Source organism: Scardinius erythrophthalmus (genome assembly GCF_964197995.2).
Source record: "Scardinius erythrophthalmus genome assembly, chromosome: 14".
NCBI lineage: Eukaryota > Metazoa > Chordata > Actinopteri > Cypriniformes > Leuciscidae > Scardinius > Scardinius erythrophthalmus.
In genome coordinates, this window is record NC_138234.1 from 33491532 (window position 1) to 33513630 (window position 22099).

At 38.6% G+C, this 22099-nt stretch overlaps 2 protein-coding genes across 3 annotated transcripts in view; one reads left to right on the forward strand and one right to left on the reverse strand.

The window, feature by feature from the left end:
* Positions 1-5866, forward strand: part of rnf13 (ring finger protein 13) — a 28534-nt gene extending 22668 nt beyond the window's left edge. The window contains exons 9-10 of the mRNA XM_081384561.1: positions 2735-2815; positions 4780-5866. Of these exons, the coding sequence (XP_081240687.1) occupies positions 2735-2815; positions 4780-5132 (434 nt within the window). The 3' untranslated portion in view covers positions 5133-5866. The remainder of the gene's footprint in view (positions 1-2734; positions 2816-4779) is intronic.
* A 1757-nt stretch (positions 5867-7623) lies between these two features.
* On the reverse strand, positions 7624-19581 carry pfn2b (profilin 2b). Of its 2 annotated transcripts, none has more exons than XM_081384562.1 (3): positions 19125-19581; positions 12036-12228; positions 7624-9035 (listed from the first exon to the last, which is right to left on the reverse strand). In XM_081384562.1, exons 1-3 carry the CDS (start codon positions 19254-19256, stop codon positions 8938-8940), a joined length of 423 nt encoding a protein of 140 aa, XP_081240688.1. In that variant the 5' UTR covers positions 19257-19581; the 3' UTR covers positions 7624-8937. The 2 variants fall into 2 exon arrangements, with proteins under 2 accessions (XP_081240688.1, XP_081240689.1); XM_081384563.1 differs by having other exon boundaries at positions 7624-9410; positions 19125-19461.
* Between the last annotated feature and the right edge of the window lie 2518 nt (positions 19582-22099).

A 22099-nucleotide genomic window follows, 5' to 3' on the forward strand; every position in this document is an offset into this window, starting at 1 on the left:
TTCGTATGTGTAGGTATTTTCTGCAGAAAGAAAATAATGTTCACAGTATAAATACTAAATGAGCACATTGTGTACATTTTCAAAAACCAGCCAGGAGAATATGTAGTATTCAAAACATTAACAATTTCAGCATTTAGATGAGAAGCTGTTTGTTGATCCACTGGTGCAACTTACCCCAAAGTCCTCTCTAAATATATGGGAACATCCCCTCAGTCAGCTAGATTACCCCACTGACACATCTTACCCCCATCACACAGATAAACGCACGTTTTACCCTCGTTCCCTCCTCCTCCTCCTCCTCCTCTGCTGACGCGCTGGTTTTCTTCATCCGCTGCAGTGCTGATTCATCAGTCTCCGCCTCGCTGACCCAGTGTGTGTGTCCTGTGCAGCTGGACCACAGACTCCACCAACAGGCACCGGAAACACACACTCCACCAGCAGAGCGTGCAGATCAAGACGGCTCGGGGATTTCAGACCCTGAGAATCTGTAGCTGTCTCACCATTCCAGCGTAACAAAGGCCCTGTTTACACCGGGTATCAAAATGTGTTTTGGTCGATCGGATCACAAGAGGACAGTACTAAATACAGGTGTAAACGGGGTCTAAAACGGTTTGAGCTTTCCCACTTTCAGAGGTAGTTGGAAACGCATTCACCGGATAGCTTTCGTAGTTTAAACATTTTTGTATGAAAAATATCCATATTTATAACTTAAATAGCTATAATAACTAGGAGCCAGCCGTCAGCATGACAAGTGACCTCTGACCCGACGCATGACGTAGGGTGTAGGAGTAGCGTAAGCTTAGGTGAGAGTAGACGCCTCTCGCTACTCCTACACCCTACGTCGGGTCAGAGGTCACTCGTCATGCGTCGGGTCAGAGGTCACTCTTCCACCGGAACTAGACTTGTGTACGGCCATCTGCCGGAAGCCAGTGATTATAGTTTATAAAGTTATAAATATGGATATTTTTCTTACACAAACGCATGGCTGTGCTTCAGAAGGCCTTTATTAACCCTCTGGAGGCGTATGGATTTACTTTTATGATGGATGCGCTTTTTTGGGCTTCAAAATCTCAGGCTCTATTCACTCCCATTATAAAGCTGGGAAGAGCCAGGACATTACTTAATAATAACTCATATTTTGTTCGTCTGGAAGATAGTTATACACCTAGTATGGGTTGAGGGTGAGTAAATCATGGTATAATTTTCATTTTAAACTTTGTCTTCAAAGTTTGGTTTGAAGATGAAACATGTACCGATCACAATTCCTGATTTCTAACACACACTTGCCACATTCGGCTTCATCTCAGAAAGCAGAAACGAAAGCTACTGCTGTGTGTTTTTCCGTCGTCTCCGGTGTGTTAACAATTGCTTGAGCTTATTTCGTTCATTAGATCGAAAGATCTGAAAAAAAACACACAGACCCGCCCATCAAGGAAACCAGGACAGAAGAGGTTGAAAGTGGACTAGACACAGATTAGTGCAAATATACATCACAAATATGTCTTATGAATTCGCAAATTCAAATCAATGTTGGTTAATTTTCTCTGGCCATAAAGTCAGCGCCAGTATATCATGATGAATATTGGATATGTTGCCCAGCAGTCAACTATTATGAAATGGCTTTCGAACACTGTTCTGGGTAACCCAGTAGGAGGAGGTTGTATCCTAAATCATAAACCTCAGTTCTGAACGGACGAAGAATGTGCTCTGCAAGGTCATTCGCTTCACAAAGTGTTCAGATGTTTCAGTTTTAAACTGTGAATATCTGTAGCATCCAAACCGGCTCCTACACTCCAGCTTTCACTGTAAACTCTTCAGCAAACCCCAGAGCAGTGAGCACAAATAAAGCCTGCAGTGACAGATATAAGCGTATCCATATACGGTCACACACAGACATGCTGGTTTGAGAGACCGCGAGAAAATGTGTCCGTTTACTGCTTCTATAAACACCGGCCATCGGCAGAGTGGCTCCTTCATTGGTGGAAAGAAAAGAGAAAAAAGGCAGAGGAATTCACAGGGAGGGCAGGACAAATTCCTGGACTTATTGAGACTGGAATGTTTTCCTTGATCCAGGACACACAGGATCTGAAAGGAAACGCTGCGATCACAAGCGTGCAGATCAGAAACCCATTTAGTCAAGATATTGATGTGAAATTAGGTAAAACATCATTGCAATTTATTAATTACGGCTGTCAAAAATAAGCCAGTGACGTGTTTGTCTCGCACGCCGGTGTAAGTGCGGGGAAAAGTGTAAATACTTGCGATACTGATGCATCAAGAGGATCGATCCTCATAAAAATATTGATACCAAACGTTTTAAATAGTAGTTGTGAAAACAATTGGTGACTGACAGCTCTCATTCATCGCTATATTACTAAACACAACACAAAAATGATATATACTATATAACTGTATATAAATGTGGTTTTTATTTTTAGTTAACTTAAATTAAAACGCCTATAAAATGATGGCTTTCAAATATACTATAAAGTTGAATGGCTATAATTACTCATTTCCTCACTAGAAACTGAGAAGAATAAAGACATCAGTAGCAGTTCTCTGAACTTATATCAGATATTTAAAGCATGCCGTCTTTGTTTCTACATTAATTTGGAGATTCGGTGTGAAAATGTGCATTACAGTATAACATATTACACATTTTTATGTTGTGTTTTATAATATAAAAATGTAAAAGATGAATATCTACAGTTTGCTGTCTCTTAATGTCTTCTAGGTGACTCCTATGATGTTTGTGCCATTTGTTTGGATGAGTATGAAGAGGGCGAGAAGCTCCGGGTCCTGCCCTGCTCACATGGTGAGTGTCTGCCGCTTGATCAGCTAATAATACAGTTTGGGAAGGACTTCACAGCCTTATATCAGCTAAAGGAATGTTCTGGATTCAATGCAAGTTCAGCTCGATCAACAGTGTCTGATTTTTGTTTGTTTCTATGACCCAAATTATTAGTTAACTAAATTATTTCGATGGAGTTGCCACAGAGCATTCGCTGAAAATGTGACTCAGGACATTCAAGTTCAGAATAATAATTCGAAAAACTCGTATGAAATGTACTCAAAGTTATATATACACACACTACTTGCGGTACACTGTAGGCTATATTCAGTTTTAAAGAGATTTTTCTCCCTAAAATGAAAATTAAGTCATTTACTCACCCTGGTGTTGTTCTAATCTAATGCATTGGGTCGTTCTTTCTTTTACGGACCATAAAAGGAGAATTTTTATGTTAAAAGTATCACAGAATGATCGCATGCGACACTTATATTCCAAGTGTTCAGGGGGTTTATGAGAGGGTTAGGTGAAAAACAAACCGAAATTTAATGTATTATTCAATGAAATCCCTGATCTTGGCCGTTGGGCTTCTCTGCGGGACATGCGCGCGTTCGTTGTTTCGATGAATCGCAGCGATCCATTTGCTTCTCTTATGAAGGTAAAATGATGCCATAAAGAATCACATGCGCAGGGTAAGTTTTGTGAAAGTGTACACAAGATTGCAAGCGTAAATTAAATTTGCATGCGCAAGAGAAGATTTGTAAAGGTGTAAATCGCCTTTCAAGTGTAAAAAAAAAATATTTGCAGCATTTTACTGTTATCCGTGAGTGTAATGCATGTATTGTGAAGCTGCAGCTTCATGCTAACGCAAAATACTTCCATTTTTTCCACGCTTACACATTTGGCACGGTTTTTGCGCACAATTATGGCCAGTAGCACTGCAGGCCTGTGAACAGCAATCTGCAACCGAAAGCGTAATTAATTGCGTTTGTGTAAAAAATATAAACTGTTGCAAATGTCTAAATGGCTTATTGTGTGCATGGGGCAACAAAGTTCCCGAAATAACCCGATTTGTACAGTTGCGTGTACGTTTTGGCACGATTCTCTCACTCATTGAGTTTTGCAAGCGCGAAGAGGAGGGCGGGTCCACCTTCTCCATGTAGCCAATCACATGAGCTTCTCACTGACTCTCAATTTACTCTTATCCGATTGGTTCAATAAACGCGCCAGAACACACCTTTATCTTCATTTAGCTCAGAAACGTTCTCGTTGCTGGTCCAGAAAAACACAAGTTGTGAGAAATCAAGACTATTGAATAGTCAAATATCTCCGGACAGGAACGTTTGTCTGATGACAGATGCGAACGCGATAATTTCTAGTCACGACGAACACAACGGATATATTCACCTCAGAGAAGAAGATGCATTGATTTCTCATAATCTGGGCGAGTCGGAGTGAACTCGAGCGCTAATAGAGTCTCAGTCGAGCACAGAAGACCAAGGTCAGGATTTTCATTAAATAATAATTACGTTTTAATTTCTTTGAGGTTTAATGGCATACTTATACATAAACCCCCAGAACACTCTTGAGTTGCATGGGATCATTCGGTGATTGAAGCTTTTTTAAAAAGCTAGATGCTGGTCACATTCACTGCCATTATGAGTGCGAGCGGGACATTTTTAATAAAAATCTCCTTTTGTGGTCCGAAAAAGAAGGAAGGACGTTATTATACGGCATTAGAACAACACCAGGGTGAGTAAATTATGACTTAATTTTAATTTTAGGAAGAACTATGGCTTTAATATTCATTTTAATTCGAATTACAGTAGTCAACATTTAAAGTGGATCAAAAAAAGTTGTCCTGAGACGAGAACGGGTATTGTTCATAACTTTGTTGAAAGGTTTTGATCCACTTCAAATGTTGACTACTGTAGATATAGATCACGTTTGTCAGGATCTCTCGCATTAATTCTCTCTGCACCAATTATCAGCCTATCACTGCAAGTGTGTCGACCCGTGGCTGACCAAAACCAAGAAGACGTGTCCGGTGTGCAAGCAGAAAGTGGTGCCGTCCGACGGCGACTCCGAGTCCGAGTCCGACTCCGGGGACAGCGGAGGCGAGGAGAACGAAGCTTCGGAAAACACGCCTCTACTGCGATCCCTGGCCTCCACCAGCGCCCATTCCTTCGGCACCATGTCCGGCTCGCCATCCCAGCGCGAAGTGGAGTCGTCGGACTACGACGAGCACAGCGACACCACCGACAGCGACGAGGAGGTCACCGTGGAAACGGTCGTCGTACAGCTGCAACAGGGGCGTCCCGACAACATGGAGGCCGACGCCTAAGCCAATCACGACTCGGACTCTTAATAAGAGATTCCAATACGTTTCTCCATCACTTACGATTTATCGTTCTGAGTTTAACATACAGCGAAATTTTCTACAAATCACGATCCCCCCCCCCACACCCCACACACACCACACACACACCTTCAAAAGATCCTGCGAAATTTATCACGCACATTTTTGCCAACCTCCGCAGATGAGCGTCACCTCTGGGAATGTGATTTGTGCTTGCTGACCGAACGCCAAACTCATCTCAGACGTGTATCCGACCGCGAACAACTGCATGTTTTATACGACACCATGAGACTTTATTATTGAACTTGTACTGACACTGATGTCACACTTTTAGTTCGATCATTAACAGTGGAGCCGTTCTAAATATCAGTCACTCGAAGTGTAGTCTAACATCATTTATGTACTGTATGTAGGAAATAAGTTGGGTAAGTAGGAGTTGGAGGTTTTTGATTACCGTTTTGAACCGTTACCAACGTCTGTTTGCCTTTTAATGTTGCTTTACTGTAAATACATCTTTCTGCTCACCCTTGTTTATAAGTAGTCTATATTCATTTCTCTTCATGAATAAAATACTACACCTTTGGCTGTTTTCGTCTCCGTTTCTCATCCATCATTTTGGAAAGTGGCACATGGTTTTAAGATTATAAAAAAAATAAATGCTATATAAGTGGACATATAAGGGGGAAATAGTTTCGTTTTTTTTATAACTGTTTTATAGTGTGTGCAAAAAAAAAAAGGTCCTCAGAGAAATGTTGTTTTGTGCATTAAAACTTCTCATGAATAATTTCCATTTGTGTGCAATACACCCTATTCGCATTTTAGCTTATGATCTCTTTTTTTGTGTGTGTGAAAAATCTGATTTTAGTTTGATCATTTTACACTTTTTCTTTAGGGGGAAAAAGATTGCAGAATGTTGCCCTATTAACATTTTTTTTAAATAACGGCTGAAGGTATGGTAAAGTATGGCTACACAATACATCAAAATATTGCAAATGTACATGTTGCCATGCCTTACGATAATGTTTTTAATACTTTAAAGATTACGAAAATTCCAAGTTTTAGATCAACAGAGTACACTGTTACATACATGCAAAATGTACTTAATGTTATTAAATGCAATTAGCACAGAAAGCCACCACTCGGACAGCGCTTGATCCTGAACTCAGCTCCGCAGCTTATCCATATACACACACACACCATGTCAAAAAGGCGATCTTGGGGAGTATTCACATAAACTCAGTCAGTTGTGTCTCACGTGGACTAAACAGTTGAAAGAGAAAGCACACGTGTAACAGTATCTTGGATCTGTGCCGATTGTAAAGTGACACCAGCTTAATAAACCTGATTCTGTATGTGTGCTTAATGTTAATCAAACAACAAAATACAAAGAGAAAATCACTCACTGCTCTTGACTGGATAACTTTGTAGCTTTAATCAGTGTATATGTAATTCATACTGTGAAGACTAATTTGATTATTAAATTTTCTGTTGTTAAATAAAGCTAATTTTAACGTTAAAATGACACTGTAATGCTACAGTAAAACTGTTCACTTTTAGAGGTTATAGGGATGCTTTCTTCTCACAAATTATATTTGAATGTAATTTAAATTTACTTTACACACTCAAAGCATTGTATCGAACATCACATTTTTATGGAGGCTTGTTTCTTCCACAGAATAAAACATTTTAAAAGATAATTGCGACTATTTCTCAGAATTGCGAGATATAAAGTCAGAATTGCGTGAAATAAAGTCGTAATTGCGTGTTATAAAGTCGCAATTGCGAGATATAAAGTCAGAATTGCGAGATAGTCACAATTGCGTGTTATAAAGTCAGAATTGCGTGAAATAGTCGCATTTGCGTCTTATAAAGTCAGAATTCTGACTTTTCTCGCAATTGTGACTCACGCAATTCTGACTTTATAACACATAATTGCGAGCTTATATCTCGCAATTCTGACATCTTTTCTCACAATTGTGAGATATAAAGTCCAATTCTAAGGAAAAAAGACCTTTACCTTTTTTTTACCTTTAGAATAGTTTATATCTCACAATTCTGACTTTATAACCTGCAATTGTGACTTTATATCACGTAATTCTGAAAAAAAAAGTCTGAATTGTGAGATTAAAAAGTCGCAATTACCTTTTTTATTTTTCACTCTGTGGCGGAAACAAGCTTCCATAAATTCTCCAATATTGCCTAGTAGAAAGTTTCCAATTCTGTTTTAATGCAACAATCAACAAAATGGGGGAAAATTTGACGAAAAAGGCCAACTTTTCAATTTTTGTGTGCAGAATAGGACTTTTTTTGGTTTGTGCAATAAAACAACAAATTTGTTTCCATTAACATTTTCCAATTTTTGTACAAAGCATATTTTAGTTTATGATCTACTTTAACTTTGAGAAAAACAGATTCCACATGAAAATGACCCCTTTAAAAAAATAACATGCAAGCAAAAGAAACAGACAAGTAATTTGGTTGGAATAGATTTATTTAATTTGTCTGTAAACAAGGTGGTGAGATTAATTTATGGCATTTCTTGGTTTATGCATATGAAATCAGACATGTCAGACTGTATCCAAGATGTATGAAAAAAGTACAGGGAAACAAGAAATGAACTATATAGTCAAGAGGTTTTGAACCTGTACAAATATCCCACAAGGCCAGAACTTCTGTAGATACTAAAAACCCCTGAACCAAGAACTGATAGAATCATTTGGGAAGCTGTCTGAATCAATAGCAGCAGATTCGCTCTACATTATGGCACAGAATACACATTATGATTGGAGTGTTATACATTTGGACAGACATGACTCGAAGGCAATTTATCCCACAGTCATGACAATTCATTCATGGGTTAAATTCAATTCAAGTGCTGAAAGAGCTGGCAAAACAAGACCGAAGTCTTATCTGTGACCAGACGCTAGTGTTTTGTTGGTGTAAATAACCCAAGCAATGACGAAAATTGGTCCAAATGAAAGAATTCAAACTGTATACTCCAAGCGCTTACACCGGGATACCCACTGTCTCAAATGGCAGTCGTCTTGAAAATAAAAAATATATATATTACATAAGCTAGCAAAACAAGTGCAATGACGGAATGTCCATGAACATTCAATATGGGGTTTTGATGGGAGAAAATGCTACCTAAGCCCAAAAATTACTGCACTCGACGGACCGCCAACTATTTAAGAGCTCGACCTCCCACTCCATGAATGTTGGTGCGACAAAGGGAAAGAATATGAATCTGTCATTCAGGAAGTGTCGCATCTACAGGTTGAGTTGAGGCGTCAATGACGACAAACTTTGGGTTGAGGAAAACTTAAAGAAATGGACATTTGTTAGCGCAGACGGCATATTTAATCTGGCGCTAATAAAAATTGGTGTCAAATTAAAAATGCCGCCCATCCAGACTAAGGTCCATTCAAAGATATGCATACAGTCGACCTTTCCCGGATTTGATCCGGGAAAGGGAATCTGAGTTTAGCTCAAGCCCTTGGTAACAAACTAAACACCCAAAATGTTTTTGTTTCATGAATAAGCAGAAATGAGACACTTACATTTTGTCTTAAATGCATCATGTTTAGCAATGGAACGTAGTCCCAAAATGGGAATGAACACAATAAATGGAAATATATGGGACGGGGTTATAAAGTGATTGGGGAAAGGGTGGGTTTGGGTAGAACAAAAAGAAATTAGAGTTGAAAACAAATAAATGATTAAGCAAATCTCTCCTAGAAAAGAAAGGTTAGTGTTGGTAGGAATGAGCAGCTATAGGTGGGCAGGTGTCTTAATATCCAGATTTCCTCAGGTATTCAGCCATTTGATACGCTTTCTTGTTGAGCAGCCCTCCATGGGTACCTTCCTTGCCCATGACTATAACCAATGCTGGAGTACACAGGAAAAAAAACAAGAACAAAAATCAACAAACTTGAGGGGCGGGAAAAAAAAAAAAGAACTTTCCCCAACTCAAAAAAAGGGATGTTATTGTTGACACAAGATTCATTACCCTTCCTTGCCATTATGATGTCCAAAAACTTTAAATGTGTTTCAATGATGGGGGGTGGGGGGGAATAATCTTCACAGCTTATTTTGGGAATGTGGGTGACTTGTATTTTTTCCCTCCCTAAATTTCACTACTTGATCAAGAAAAAAAAGAAAGAAGCTAAAACCCTGAATCTCTCAAGTATTTTGCCATTGAATATGCCTTCTTATTCAAGCCGCCTCCGTGGACCCCTTCTTTGCCCATTACAAGAACCAAGACTGAAAGAGAAAGACAGAGAAAGGAAGTTAAGAGGACAGGGAAATCCCAGCCCCGGAGAAAAAAGCCAAACCAAGATCAACAAGCTGAGATAGGACAGAATAAAAAGCAGAGATCAAGATAACAGGAGGCATGCAGAGTGAAAGATTGCAGGCTAGAGGAAATGCCTTTATTTAGCTACAACTGGTAACACCTTTTAATAACTCATTAACATCTCCCACATTCAGCAGGTTTGTGGCACTGATCGTCTGAAAAATAAAGCGAGAGAGAGGCACTTCAGGACCATCGAGAGAGAGAGAGAGAGAGAGAGAGAGAGAGAGAGAGAGAGAGAGAGAGAGAGAGAGAGAGAGAGAGAGAGAGAGAGAGAGAGAGAGAGAGAGAGAGAGAGAGAGAGAGAGAGAGAGTGTGAGAGAGAGAGAGTGTGAGAGAGAGAGTGTGAGAGAGAGAGAGTGTGAGAGAGAGAGAGTGTGAGAGAGAGAGAGAGAGAGAGTGTGAGAGAGAGAGAGTGTGAGAGAGAGAGAGAGAGAGAGAGAGAGAGAGAGAGAGAGAAAGTGAGTGAGTGAGTAAGAGTGAGAGAGGAGAGAGAGACAGTGTGGGAGTGAGTGAGTGAGTGAGAGAGAGAGAGAGAGAGAGAGAAAAAAAGAGTGAGTGTGAGTAAGAGTGAGAGAGGAGAGAGAGACAGTGTGTGTGTGAGTGAGTGAGTGAGAGAGAGTGAGAGAGAAAGTGAGTGAGTGTGAGTAAGAGTGAGAGAGAGAAAGTGGGCGAGTAAGTGAGTGTGAGTAAGAGTGAGAGAGAGTAAGAGTGAGTGTGAGTGAGAGAGAAAGAGTGAGTGAGAGAGTGAGTGAGTGAGTGTGAGTAAGAGTGAGAGAGAGTAAGAGTGAGTGAGAGAATGAGAGAGTAAGAGAGAGAGAGTGTGAGAGTAAGAGAAAGAGTGAGTGAGTGAGTGAGTAAGTGAGAGAAAGAGTGAGTGAGTAAGAGTGAGAGAGAGTAAGAGAGAGAGAGAGTGTGTGAGAGAGTGAGTGAGAGAGAGAGAAAGAGTGAGTGAGTGAGTAAGAGTGAGACAGTGTGTGAGAGTGAGTGAGCGAGTGTGAGTAAGAGTGAGAGAGTAAGAGTAAGAGTGAGAGAGAGTGTGTGAGAGTGAGTGAGTGAGAGAGAGTGAGAGAAAGAGTGAGTGAGTGTGAGTGAGTGAGAGTGTGAGTGAGTGAGTGTGTGAGTGAGTGAGTGAGAAAGAGTGAGTGAGTGTGAGTAAGAGTAAGAGAGTAAGAGTGAGTGAGTGAAAGTGAGCGAGTGTGAGTAAGAGTGAGAGAGAGAAAGTGAGCGAGTGAGTGAGTGTGAGTAAGAGTGAGAGAGAGAGAGAAAGTGAGCGAGTGAGTGAGTGAGTGTGAGTAAGAGTGAGAGAGAGTAAGAGTGAGTGAGAGAATGAGAGAGAGTAAGAGATAGAGAGAGGAGAGAGTGTGTGAGAGAGAGAGAAAGAGAGTGTGAGAGAAAGAGTGTGTGTGAGAGAAAGAGTGTGTGAGAGAGAAAGAGAGTGTGTGTGAGAGAGAGAGTGTGAGAGAGAAAGAGAGTGTGAGAGAGAAAGAGAGTGTGTGAGAGAGAGAGTGAGAGAGAGAGAGATAGACTGAGAATAACTTAAGTAATGATTGATGACGGGCCGCTAAGTTATTCAATTATTTTATTCATTTGATTAGTTGTTAAAAATGAATGCACATCCGAGGTGGTAATATTGCATTCATTTATTATCAATTATCCCGCTTATACCATGATCACCACATCTTAAGATGTACATGTTTTTATCTCATACGTTTTCATCCTTACAACACTTAAATGAAACTACTTAATTTAAGCACTTTCTACTTGAACATCTTGGCCATTTTTATACTATCCATTGGTGGTGAAGAAACTTCAACACCTTATTAATGTGAATCAAGAATTTCACAGCACTGAGATGTAATGAAAGTTATTATAGTGTTACCATTTCGATTAGGTCTGTCGGTCCAGTAATGACCAAACATTTAACTTATTGTTCATTTGAACATTTGAATGCAAGCATGAGAAATCAAAATGCTTCAATCAAATGCAGGAAAGCAGGTTTAGTTCCCGTCCTCAGTGCATGCCATGAGGAATATGAAAGAGACTGATTCATGAAGGAACATTTTTATTTTCAGAAAACAGGAAATCCTTTCACATTTGTCAAGTGCAAAAGACCCAAGAGGTGTGTGAGATTAGCAGAAACGCATGCAAACGAGAGGGAATGTACCTCAACAGGTCTCGGACACTTCCTCAACACCTGAGCTCAAGTCTCCTGATCAACCGTGTGAAATCACTAGCTAGTCAATGAAATGCTACTTTTAGATTTGCTTTACCGCCCCAAACTCCTGCCGTTACTTTGCAACACCAAATTCTAAAGGCTTTAAATGGCATTTGTCTCTTGTTAAAACTATTTCAAACCATTTAAAAACTTTATTTTCACTTATTAAAAGAGCCCTACTTATGAAATAGTATTTGAAACAGATAAAATGCATGATTTCATATTGAGGAAAGGCTAACATCTACACTTGAAAACAAACATACATAGAGGTTTTATGAATAAAAGGTAATTGTGAAAGAATATAGGAAAGGACTAGTACCTTTGGCAGCTTTACCGACAGTAATGTTGTATGTTGGCTCTCCTCCTTGACTCTTCGTCCTGATGTCCATCGTCCAGTCGCTGTCGACATGGAGACTGTCTCGGATGACCGAGCACTTCTTTGAACCTAAGGTCAGGCCGTGGGTGAAGAAACTTTCTCGGTCTTTCCCTACGAGGACGTCGATTTCTGTTGGCTGATGTTAGAAAGAAAACACAATATTAATTGCAGAACTGCATCTTCTTGTCTGGTCTTTCACATTTTATTGTGGATTAATGATCAGCCAAATGCAAATCAACACATGCAGGAAGGCAGGTAGATGAATATTGGAAAGATCCATGCAGATAATCAACTTTGCACTTGACATCAATGAATCATGAAGACTGTGTCAAAAGTTCATTATGCAGTTTTACACTAAAGCCTCTGTAAGTCAGTATGGTGGGCCGGTCAGCTAATGACACTCGCTGCTATTGTGCAACAGGCCGGGACACAATTGTTGACATCTGCCGGACAACTCAATTTAGATTTTATGAGGCGTCACGTTTGTGAAATGCATGAAGCACCGCTCACACCAAAGTCATTATAAAACAAGCCATTTTCTGTTGGTCAGTGTGGTGAATTTGCACGACCAATGAACGAAATATGTGAGGGGAACCTTTTATCGCCCTCACACGAAACGCTGATCGCGTTGATAGATCGGCCTATTTATTGAAATTACTAGATTTTGACCACAAAATTAGGGCTGCCTGATTAATCGCAATAAAACCGCACACGATTTGGCAAAGGCTGCGATTATGCGCAGCTTGTCAGTGGAGTGCGGCTGATCGGTAGTAAATACCGCCCCATCTGAACACCAGAGGGCGCTCTCAGGCAAACACGCTAAATGTGCCCCTCCGCAGAAGTAGGATAATGCGCATCATTCTAGGAAATCCCTATCGCTGTAGCTGAATAAACAGAAGATTGAAACGCTTGGATTAAACATGACTTATAAATACGCGACTGCCTTATTCTGTGTAAGAAGGCACATCATCTCACAGAAGGAGGAGCTCAGCTGTCGTTATGAAGTGAGTTTTGAGTAAATGCATGTTATTAAATGTTGTCTGTTGTTGGACGAGGTTCATAAATGCTTCTCATGTTTTGGAAAGATGTTTGACGCGTGTTTTCAAATGCACGTTATAAGTGACTCAAACTCACAGTGCTTTCAGATAAAGCAGCGTTTGTGAAAAAAATAAAATAATCGCAGCCTTTGCGATTTTAAAATCGCGATAAGCCATCTCGATTTAAGTGCGATTACATGTAAAGTGCGATTGATCGTTCAGCCCTACACAAAATTGTACAGATTTGCGCAAAACTTTTGCGATATTTTCTAAATGTCGCTAAAAAAAATTTGCGAAATGAAAGTTTTCATTAACCGATGTTTTTTCCTCTCGTCATAAGTCAATCCAAAAATCAAGGCAGCGGATGCTAGTAGGTTTACGTATATATCGCAGCAACCGCACCATCCATCATCTTTAATCGAAAGAGACGTAGACGTGTGTACAAAGCATTATTGGCAAGTAAAGCCCCTTATACTTGTGGGCGGCTCATATGAGGTGTTTATCTGCATCAAGGTCTTGATAAACTGAGGTATTTCTTTGTTGTTTAGAATCCAGCATTCCCATGGTACTTCTGTCTTTTAAGAGTTTAATGAACTCTGTCTCGTCTTCTGTCCAAACACACCGCGCCTTCTTTAACCTGTTAAGCTGCAACCCCACTTTTGAAAAATCCCAAGAAATGACATACCCAAACTGAAACAGATACAGTTCATGAACCCTTTGTACTAAAAGCACAAGTATGATCTCATTTGAAAGCTGACACCTGGCAGTTTATTGTAATGTAGAATTAATTATTGTCATAATGACAAAAATTGTTATAAATAGCTTCAAAGTTTTGTAAAGTTATTAGAAATTATTTTTTATGAAACATCCTCATGAAAATAAAATTGAAGTTGGCCCTGGAGCAGTCTAGAAATGCACTACAGCTAATGCCACATGTCTAAACATTTTATGTTTAAAATCTTAAGATAATAAGTCCAAAACTCTGTATTTAGTGAAATGTTTTTCAAGACCATGTCATGTGACTTTATTTTGATTTGATGCTAAAATGCTACTGATATTTAGTGTCATCTTCTTACCATCTATGCAGTATATTGTCTTTATTGTTTTGTGGTGCAAACGAGCCCCATTCAGTCTCAGTCTCCCCCTGCACACATTCACACCTCTCCAGCCAGGTTATGGCTCTAAATATGCATTTCTTTTGTCTGCATTAGTTACTAACGACTGGCTATTCACATGCTATTCATATGGTTTCAGTCACTAATTTCTTTTCTCAAAGTTCACCCTTACATTCTAAACTGTTTTAAATGCATTTCTTGAATAAAGAAACATTTCAGTAAGCGTTCAAAAAATAATAAAAATATAACTTCTAGGTGGCAGGTGCACCTAGGGCTAGCTAGCATGTTAGCTTAGCACACCATCAATACACGACAATTTATGAGATTAAAACCATGTTTGTGCTTATAAACTTACTTTATAAAGCAAATCGAGTATTTTAAATAATTTTCTGTGATCTAATTTGGCTTCAGATAAAAAAATCAGACAGAAAATATACTATTGTATACTGTTCTGCACAATGATAGTCTATATAGATTAGCATTACATTATAAATATAATCTATTATTATGGAAATACCTGGCATGGATTGAAAAACACAGGTAACTCAAATATCATAGCAAACATGTTTATTGTCTTCAAAACGACTGTTTCTCCATGTTACAGCGCGATCTGTTGTTAGCTGTGTGTGTGTTCGAGGCTTCCTGGATTGTCACATGATTATGGCACTTCTTCATGTTCTAATACTGTGCACAGGGCGGCGAGGGCGCCCTCATGCTATTGGTATGAATTGAAAACGCATTAACAGAGTATACAAACGCTCATAATGATTACATCGACGCATTTGGGTATAAATTCAATAAATATTATTCCTGTCTATAGAAATCTGATGTAAACCTATGAGAATATATCAATATTTCTCCAAATCTGCACATTTTTTAGCTAAAAGCCCGGAAGGACGTTGTTTTGTGTATCGCTGTCATGACGACGGCACGGGAGTTTTTTTATGAATGAAAGCGGCTGACGCGCATAATTCATATCAAAGGTATCGACTCATTTTTTCATTTCATAACTCCTGACACAAATTAAGAAATAACTGTCGCTATAAGTTTCTCAGAATACAATAGTGGTCAAATTCTGAAACTTGAGTCTTATATCTTTGTAATGATGTATAGTTTGTCAAGGTATAACATTAAATCTGATAGTAACTTTGAACTATTTATAAAAAAAACCGCTTCAGTGCGCCCGCGCTCTGGCAACGGTTAACAGGTTAAAGAATGATCGACTGTTACGTACGTCAGGCGACCTGTAAATGCTTCCATTTGCAGTTTTGCAAAATATTCCTTTTTCGAATTGCCTAAAACACCACCTCATGCGAGCACAAACTTTGTGATATATGGGAGTTTTTGCGAAATTGAGACACGGCTAATATGTACCTCATACTAACTCTTTCCCCGCCATTGACGGAATTTTCCGGCAATCCGTGTTTTCACTGTTATACTGTAGGTGGTGCTATTACGCATCTTCAAGAGCAATGAATCTCCTATTCAAAATGTTGCTTTTTTATGAAACTTACCAACATTCAAGTGTGGATTAAAAAAAGAAAGAAAGGAATGCATGAAGGTTTTTTTGTTTAAAAGCAGAGGCTTTGTTCTTTCTTTTAATATATCGCATATTCAGATATTCATACAACTAAATACTCTGGGGGCCATGAAATTGTGAAAAGCTTAAATGCTGGCACTGACTGGCAACCTTCCTCAAAAACGCTGGCGGGGAGAGAGTTACGGTGCGTTCACATTAGCAAAATTTTGCGGGCAAAAAGGCCGATTGTCAATAGTGTAGCGACGCATGAAACAGTGAATTTGCGTGACCAACTTGAAGCAGTTGCGAAATCTGCGTGGGAAAATATTTTTCCCAAGGGCGAAATTCCCAAATCACGTGGATTCCTTTTAAAATGACTTGATTTTGACCTTGAAAACTTGCTGAACACCCGTTTACGTGACCTTTGCTTAACTAGTCATGCAGACTAACCCAACAGCTAGTCAATTGACTATTGGTCGTCCAACAAATGACAAACTACTCATATGCTCTATTTTGATCATTAATTTTGGATAGATGTTTATTTCTAGAGTTCTCTGAACATTTAAAAGGATATTTCTGGAGTGTTACGAAAGCGCAGCTGAACGGAGGTTATTTGATCCTTAAAAGGAACTTCTACTCGACAAATCTGGGAAGCATTCTGCCTAACCCCCAAACTGGAATGCATTAATCACATTAGACACTGGTTTTATTTGTCAAATGCTGACAGATCAAGTCTGAACGTGCAGTTTTCTTATTGGTTTCATTGTCGTTCGTTCATCACACATCAAAGCAGCTTTGTTTTTTGTTCTGGCTCACTACGAATCTACCGAGCCTTTTTCCCCGAGGCCAAACCACTAAAATCAGCCACTCTTCGGTGAGAATCAGCCAGCTGATGTTATTTCCAGTAGGTTCGGAAGCGCTGGTATGGCAGTAGACACAGTCTGGACTAACTTTAACTTTAAGAAGCCTTTTTAAACTCATACTTGGCCAGCAACACAGGAAACTAAGCAGCAAAACCCACTCCGAATGCCATTCCCAACCCGCGTGACTGCCTGAGGCCGTCAAGCTCTAACGGAAGAAGTCGTACAGGTTTGGAGCAACATGAGGTGACTCAATTTTGGGATGGAGACGCCTCACAACCACAACTTGATTCATTTGAGCCTCAGAAACTTTCACCTTACTGAATTATTACGAGGGAAGAAAGCTCAAATTAAGCATACAACAACTTTTCCAATCTCATTCCATAGTGAAAACCCATTAAAACTGTCAGTATAAGGATTCCTTCACCTTATAACCATTGAATTCCCATGACTTTTCCAGTCTTTCAAGTTTTTTTTTTTTTTTTTCATCTTGTCAGTTCTTGTTAGAATTACTCTCAGCAAGAGCAATTTCTAGCGGAGGAAATGTTTCAGAAACGAGCCTAACAAGAAAACAACTGATTTTGAAATTACCCAAACCTTCAAATCAGTTTTAAAATCCACTAACATTTCCAGGTATTCAATGACCATAGGAACCCCGCAAAAGTCTTTACGCCAAACATCACATGAACAAACGGGAAAACAGGTCTCGTCGCATCCGCTTGTCAGAGAAAGTGTTAACAGCTACTTAGGAAACGACGTTGATCTAAATGGACTTTTAAGGTAATCAGCCAGCCTAGCTCGTTCTTTTTATTATCGCCATTTCATTCCACACCCAGATAGCACAGGTACGTGAGCAAGAAGTCTGATAAAGATCTGTTCATCTGGAAAGCATCTGCGGTGTAAAAACACCTGTTAAATGTCTTAGAAAAAACTGTTTTACAAATCTTAAACATCTTACAGACATCTTCTAAATGTCTCAGATATGACACCTTACACAATAGGAAATGTCCTATTGCAGATGAGCAAACTCTAAAAAAAAAAAAAAATAGGCCTACATCTTAAAGATGTAAATGCAGACATCTCAGAGATGTACTTGTGCTATCAGGGTATTAATATCCGAATATTAGTGATTAGAAGAAAAATAAAACTTTTAGATTTCAATAATATGCATACGCGATAGACATCGGTTATGATCAACTTTGGTGGCTCATTTGAAGGCATCTGGAGTAAAACAGCTCTATTAAAATTTAATGAAGCCCGCAAAAGACCTGAATCTGAATAAATGTCATGAGTGAGTGAGTGTGTGTGTGTCTATATATATTTTTTTTTTATACACACACATACATCTATCTGTTATTGCATACTATAGTTCGCCCAACATGAAAATTATGTCATCAATCATTCACCATGTTGTTCCAAACCTGTATGACTGGCTTTCTTCTGTTTAAGATAAAAGATGTTATTCTGATAAATTTATGTAGAATCCATTCAATGAAAGTCAATGGCCACCTAAACTATTTGGTTACCAACATTCTACAAACTATAATGAATTGTGCAGAAGAAAGCGAGCCTTACATGTCTGGAACGACATGAGTGTAAGATATTGATTTAAAAGATTTATTTTTTTTATTTTTGAGCGATCCCTTAAACCTGTTAACCAACGTAAAACGAATCTTTACATATTTTAACCTTATAAGCGGCCATTGAATGCGGTCCATTACGCTGGGGAAATCACAGGACGGTGTGTAAATAAGCCTGTTATTAGATGAATTAACACCCGTTTATTGAGCGCCATCTTGGACTGGCAGGTACTGCGAGGATCCCGGATTCACGAAGGACTTTACGCACATTCCGCGGCTGAATGACCCGTGTGTTCCCGTACACAAGTGCAAGAACGCAGTCTGGTGATCCTAGGAGCTGATCGGCCTGTTTGCACTAACAACACCTCCCTCTTTATAACTGCAAAACGCATTTCTTTAACTTCAAACCGCCTCAACCTTAACTTCTAACGCGCGACACTCGGTTTTTGTCCTGTATTTCGCGTTTTCTCGACGAATAGATCAATTTAACCTCGATGATGTAGTGACAGGATTTAGCCTAAATAAAAAATAAAATAAAACACAAAAAAAAACTCATACTTAATGAAAAATTATCTCCAAATTAAACATCTGGTGTTCAATTTGCTTTTGTCCAGCCTTTCATTCCCACTCAAGCTAATCAGGCCCTGGATTTCTAACAAACGGTTTATTTCGGCGCGTTTTTAAACCAACTCGTTAAAATCGCACGTTATTCTAACTTACGCGATGTAAAATAAACCGCGTCTGATGCGTGTTATATTAAGCGGCATTTCTGCGCTTTAGCTCCAGCTAAACAGCAGTTTAGAGGCACGTTGCGAGCCCTGTCTGGGGAGGCAGACTGAAACACAGCCACAGTTTTCAGTCAATGACTAACGTTACATATGCAGCAGAAAGAGAGCTGTTGTGTTAATAACACTTATTTACCGTGATGTTTATGAACGTCCCCTTTTCAAAGGCTGCCCACACGTATTTTGAGTCTGAGTTGCACCCAACAATGGCGGAGTCCTGGCAGCTGCCATCCGACATCAGGTTATCCACGTAGCTCTGCCACGACATGTTCGCCTTCTGGTTTCAAACGCTCCCACACGACACTTGCTCTGAAAAGACGGGACTGACAGTCTTGTGCGGCCTCAGTTTGCGGTTACCGTATATTTGTGAGTGAGAGAGAGAGAGTCCCGTCCTGTCCTGCACGCCCCCTTCTCTAATGTGAGTTTGAGCAGTAAAGAGTCCCGGCTGTACGGCACTCTGGGTGTAGTCCCTCAAATATCCCTCCGCGTAGGCTCCCTTATTAGACTCACTGCGGTCCAGTAGGACAAAGCCATGTGCGCGGATTGATACTTTCTCTGATTGGACGAATGTGTTTAGAAGGCACGTTGTGTATGAGAAAGTTAGTTAATGTGTGTAATATATTATTTAAATACTGAAAACAGTAACATGATGCTTGGACTAGGCTACTACTTATAAAGTCACCGTGAAATCAAAACTGTAGATTCTTATATATATATATGCACATCGTTTTTTTTTTGTTTTTTTTTTTTTTTATTAATGTGTCCTCGTAGTCTTTAATCAAAATAGACACGTTTTCACATTTTCAGGGTTCTCAGAAGCGGAAGTCGTTGTAGTTGTGTTAAACTTCTATGAGAGACTACATTAAATAAATATTATTATTTAGTTTTTTGTGTGATCCAATTTACTTAATTAGCCAAATAAAACTCCACAATAGTGTTTTCACAACTTTCAAAAAGAGTAAAAAACTAAATAAAATAAAAACATACAGAGAGATTGATAATGGCAGCCGGAAGAGAAAAAGATGTCAAACTCCCACAGCCGCTAACCGCTAACACACACACACAGCAGCGTTAACTAGTTTTTTTAATTAGATAAAAATGTAAAATAATACAAACTATAGTGTTATAAATGTACATACATTTTTTTTTAAATTAAAATATAGGAAACTTCGCAGGATTTAGGCTACGATGCTGATGACCGTTAAAACGCGTCATCACAGTCCGTGAAAAGGCCCCATAACTTTCCCTCCCTCATGATAATTGTTGTTAATGTACTTTATTATTATTATTATTATTATTATTATTATTATTATTATTTAAGTATTTAAAAGATCGATCAGTGGTCCCTCCCTACATTTATACTTGTTCGCGAAGAATTTTCACTCGTATACACGTTACAATAGGGAAGAAAATACTATCAACTTATGTTTCATGCCTAATTTAATTGTATTACAGTTGGCAGTAAACCTAGCTTGCCTTTTTATGACCTTTTCGGGTCTTTTCCTTCAAACAGGTTTGTTTACAGAGCTCCTCAGCCAGCGCCCTGTCCTCGTGACCGCGGTGATTCAGCAGAGACACGCCTCACCGACTCACTACTGATATTCAGCGTGAAATCAAGACATATGAGCTTCAATCTGAGTGGCAACACAGCTGGGGAATACATCTGGTTAGGATGGATGAAACACATGTGGATAGTGGAAGAGATTTTATTAACAATAGAGTTCATTAACATCATTTCTGGCTGGCTCTACGTCTTTATAACATCAAAGACTGACAAGTAAAGCTTATGAAACGTGAGACGTGAAAAAACAGAATTGCTCTGAAATGTTGTCACAAATATAATGGCCTCTTACGACCTCTTGTGAGCGAATCCTGTAACGACACAATTAGTCAGAGTCCGTTTTATGGACCTACATTTTATTTTAATTATATTTTTAGTACGCCCTATAGTAGATGGAGCTGCTTATGTTTATTAATTTTTTTTTAATTGTCTTAATTTCATATTTGAATCGGTCTGTTATTGCCTGGGACAAAGTAAAGATTATTAAAGCAGCGATTCAAATGCAGTATAATTTCCCAGAGGCTTGAACACATGCATAAGCAAATATTTATATACAAAGTAGCTGATATTTTCCATAAAGGGCTATGTGTGTTATTCTTTTAAACAAAGCCTCTTCTGAAAAAAAAAAAACGTTTTACTAGTCCAGTGCTGGTAGATTATTTACACATTGTAGTCCTTTACTGATTATATGCAAATTACACACAAAAAATGTAGTTAGTATGCGATCTAGATCACTCATTTTAGGTAACGTGTATACTTTTAGATTACTTTTGACCTAACTCATTTATCCCATTGATTTGAATAGATAAACTTGTGGCATATAAAATACAAATACATGTGTGTGTGTACGGTGTATAATTATTTTCTATATATAAATACACACATATGCATGTAAATATTTAAGAAATATTTGCATGCATATACTGTGTGTATATATATATTTATATTATATATAAATATTTTATATTTAAATAACACATTTTCTTAAATATATATATGCATGTGTGTGTATTTATATATAGAAAATAATTATACTCCGTACACAGACATAAATTATGTAAACACAAACTTTTATTTTGGATGCGATTAATCGCGATTAATCGTTTGACAGCCCTAAAAAATATATATATTGCATTCTTTGGTATCAACAATATGAAGTGCATTAAATATTAGCGTACTATTATCATTACAGACTGGGGTTCGTGATGGAACGTTTGTAAGTTTAATGAAAAGCTATTAAGTAATTCAATCATAAACATTCAAATAAATAATTTTAAAATAAACAATCAAAATAAAACATTAACTAAAAAATAAAATAAAAATTGTTTACTTGCATGTCACGTGTCCATTAACCGCCATCAGAGAACCGCGAACTTCGTTTTTATTATTATTATTGACCTAACTTATTATCTTCAAATCTCTGGGGTTTCTTCAAGTAAATATATTGCTGCTGACAGAAAAGTTGGGGAATCCCTTGCATTGCATGTTAATATAGGAATTAGACCTATGTTTTGAAGATTTTAATGTGTTTGAAAGACGCAAACTCCTCC

What these genes read in the sequence shown, in the direction of transcription:
- pfn2b (XM_081384562.1), bottom strand. Translation starts at nt 19,256, where the DNA reads ATGTCGTGGCAGAGCTACGTGGATAACCTGATGTCGGATGGCAGCTGC. An exon ending in GGACGTTCATAAACATCACG is followed by an intron (nt 12,229 to 19,124) that starts GTAAATAAGTGT and finishes TTCTAACATCAG; the next exon opens with CCAACAGAAATCGACGTCCT. An exon ending in TGTCGGTAAAGCTGCCAAAG is followed by an intron (nt 9,036 to 12,035) that starts GTACTAGTCCTT and finishes TGTGTACTCCAG; the next exon opens with CATTGGTTATAGTCATGGGC.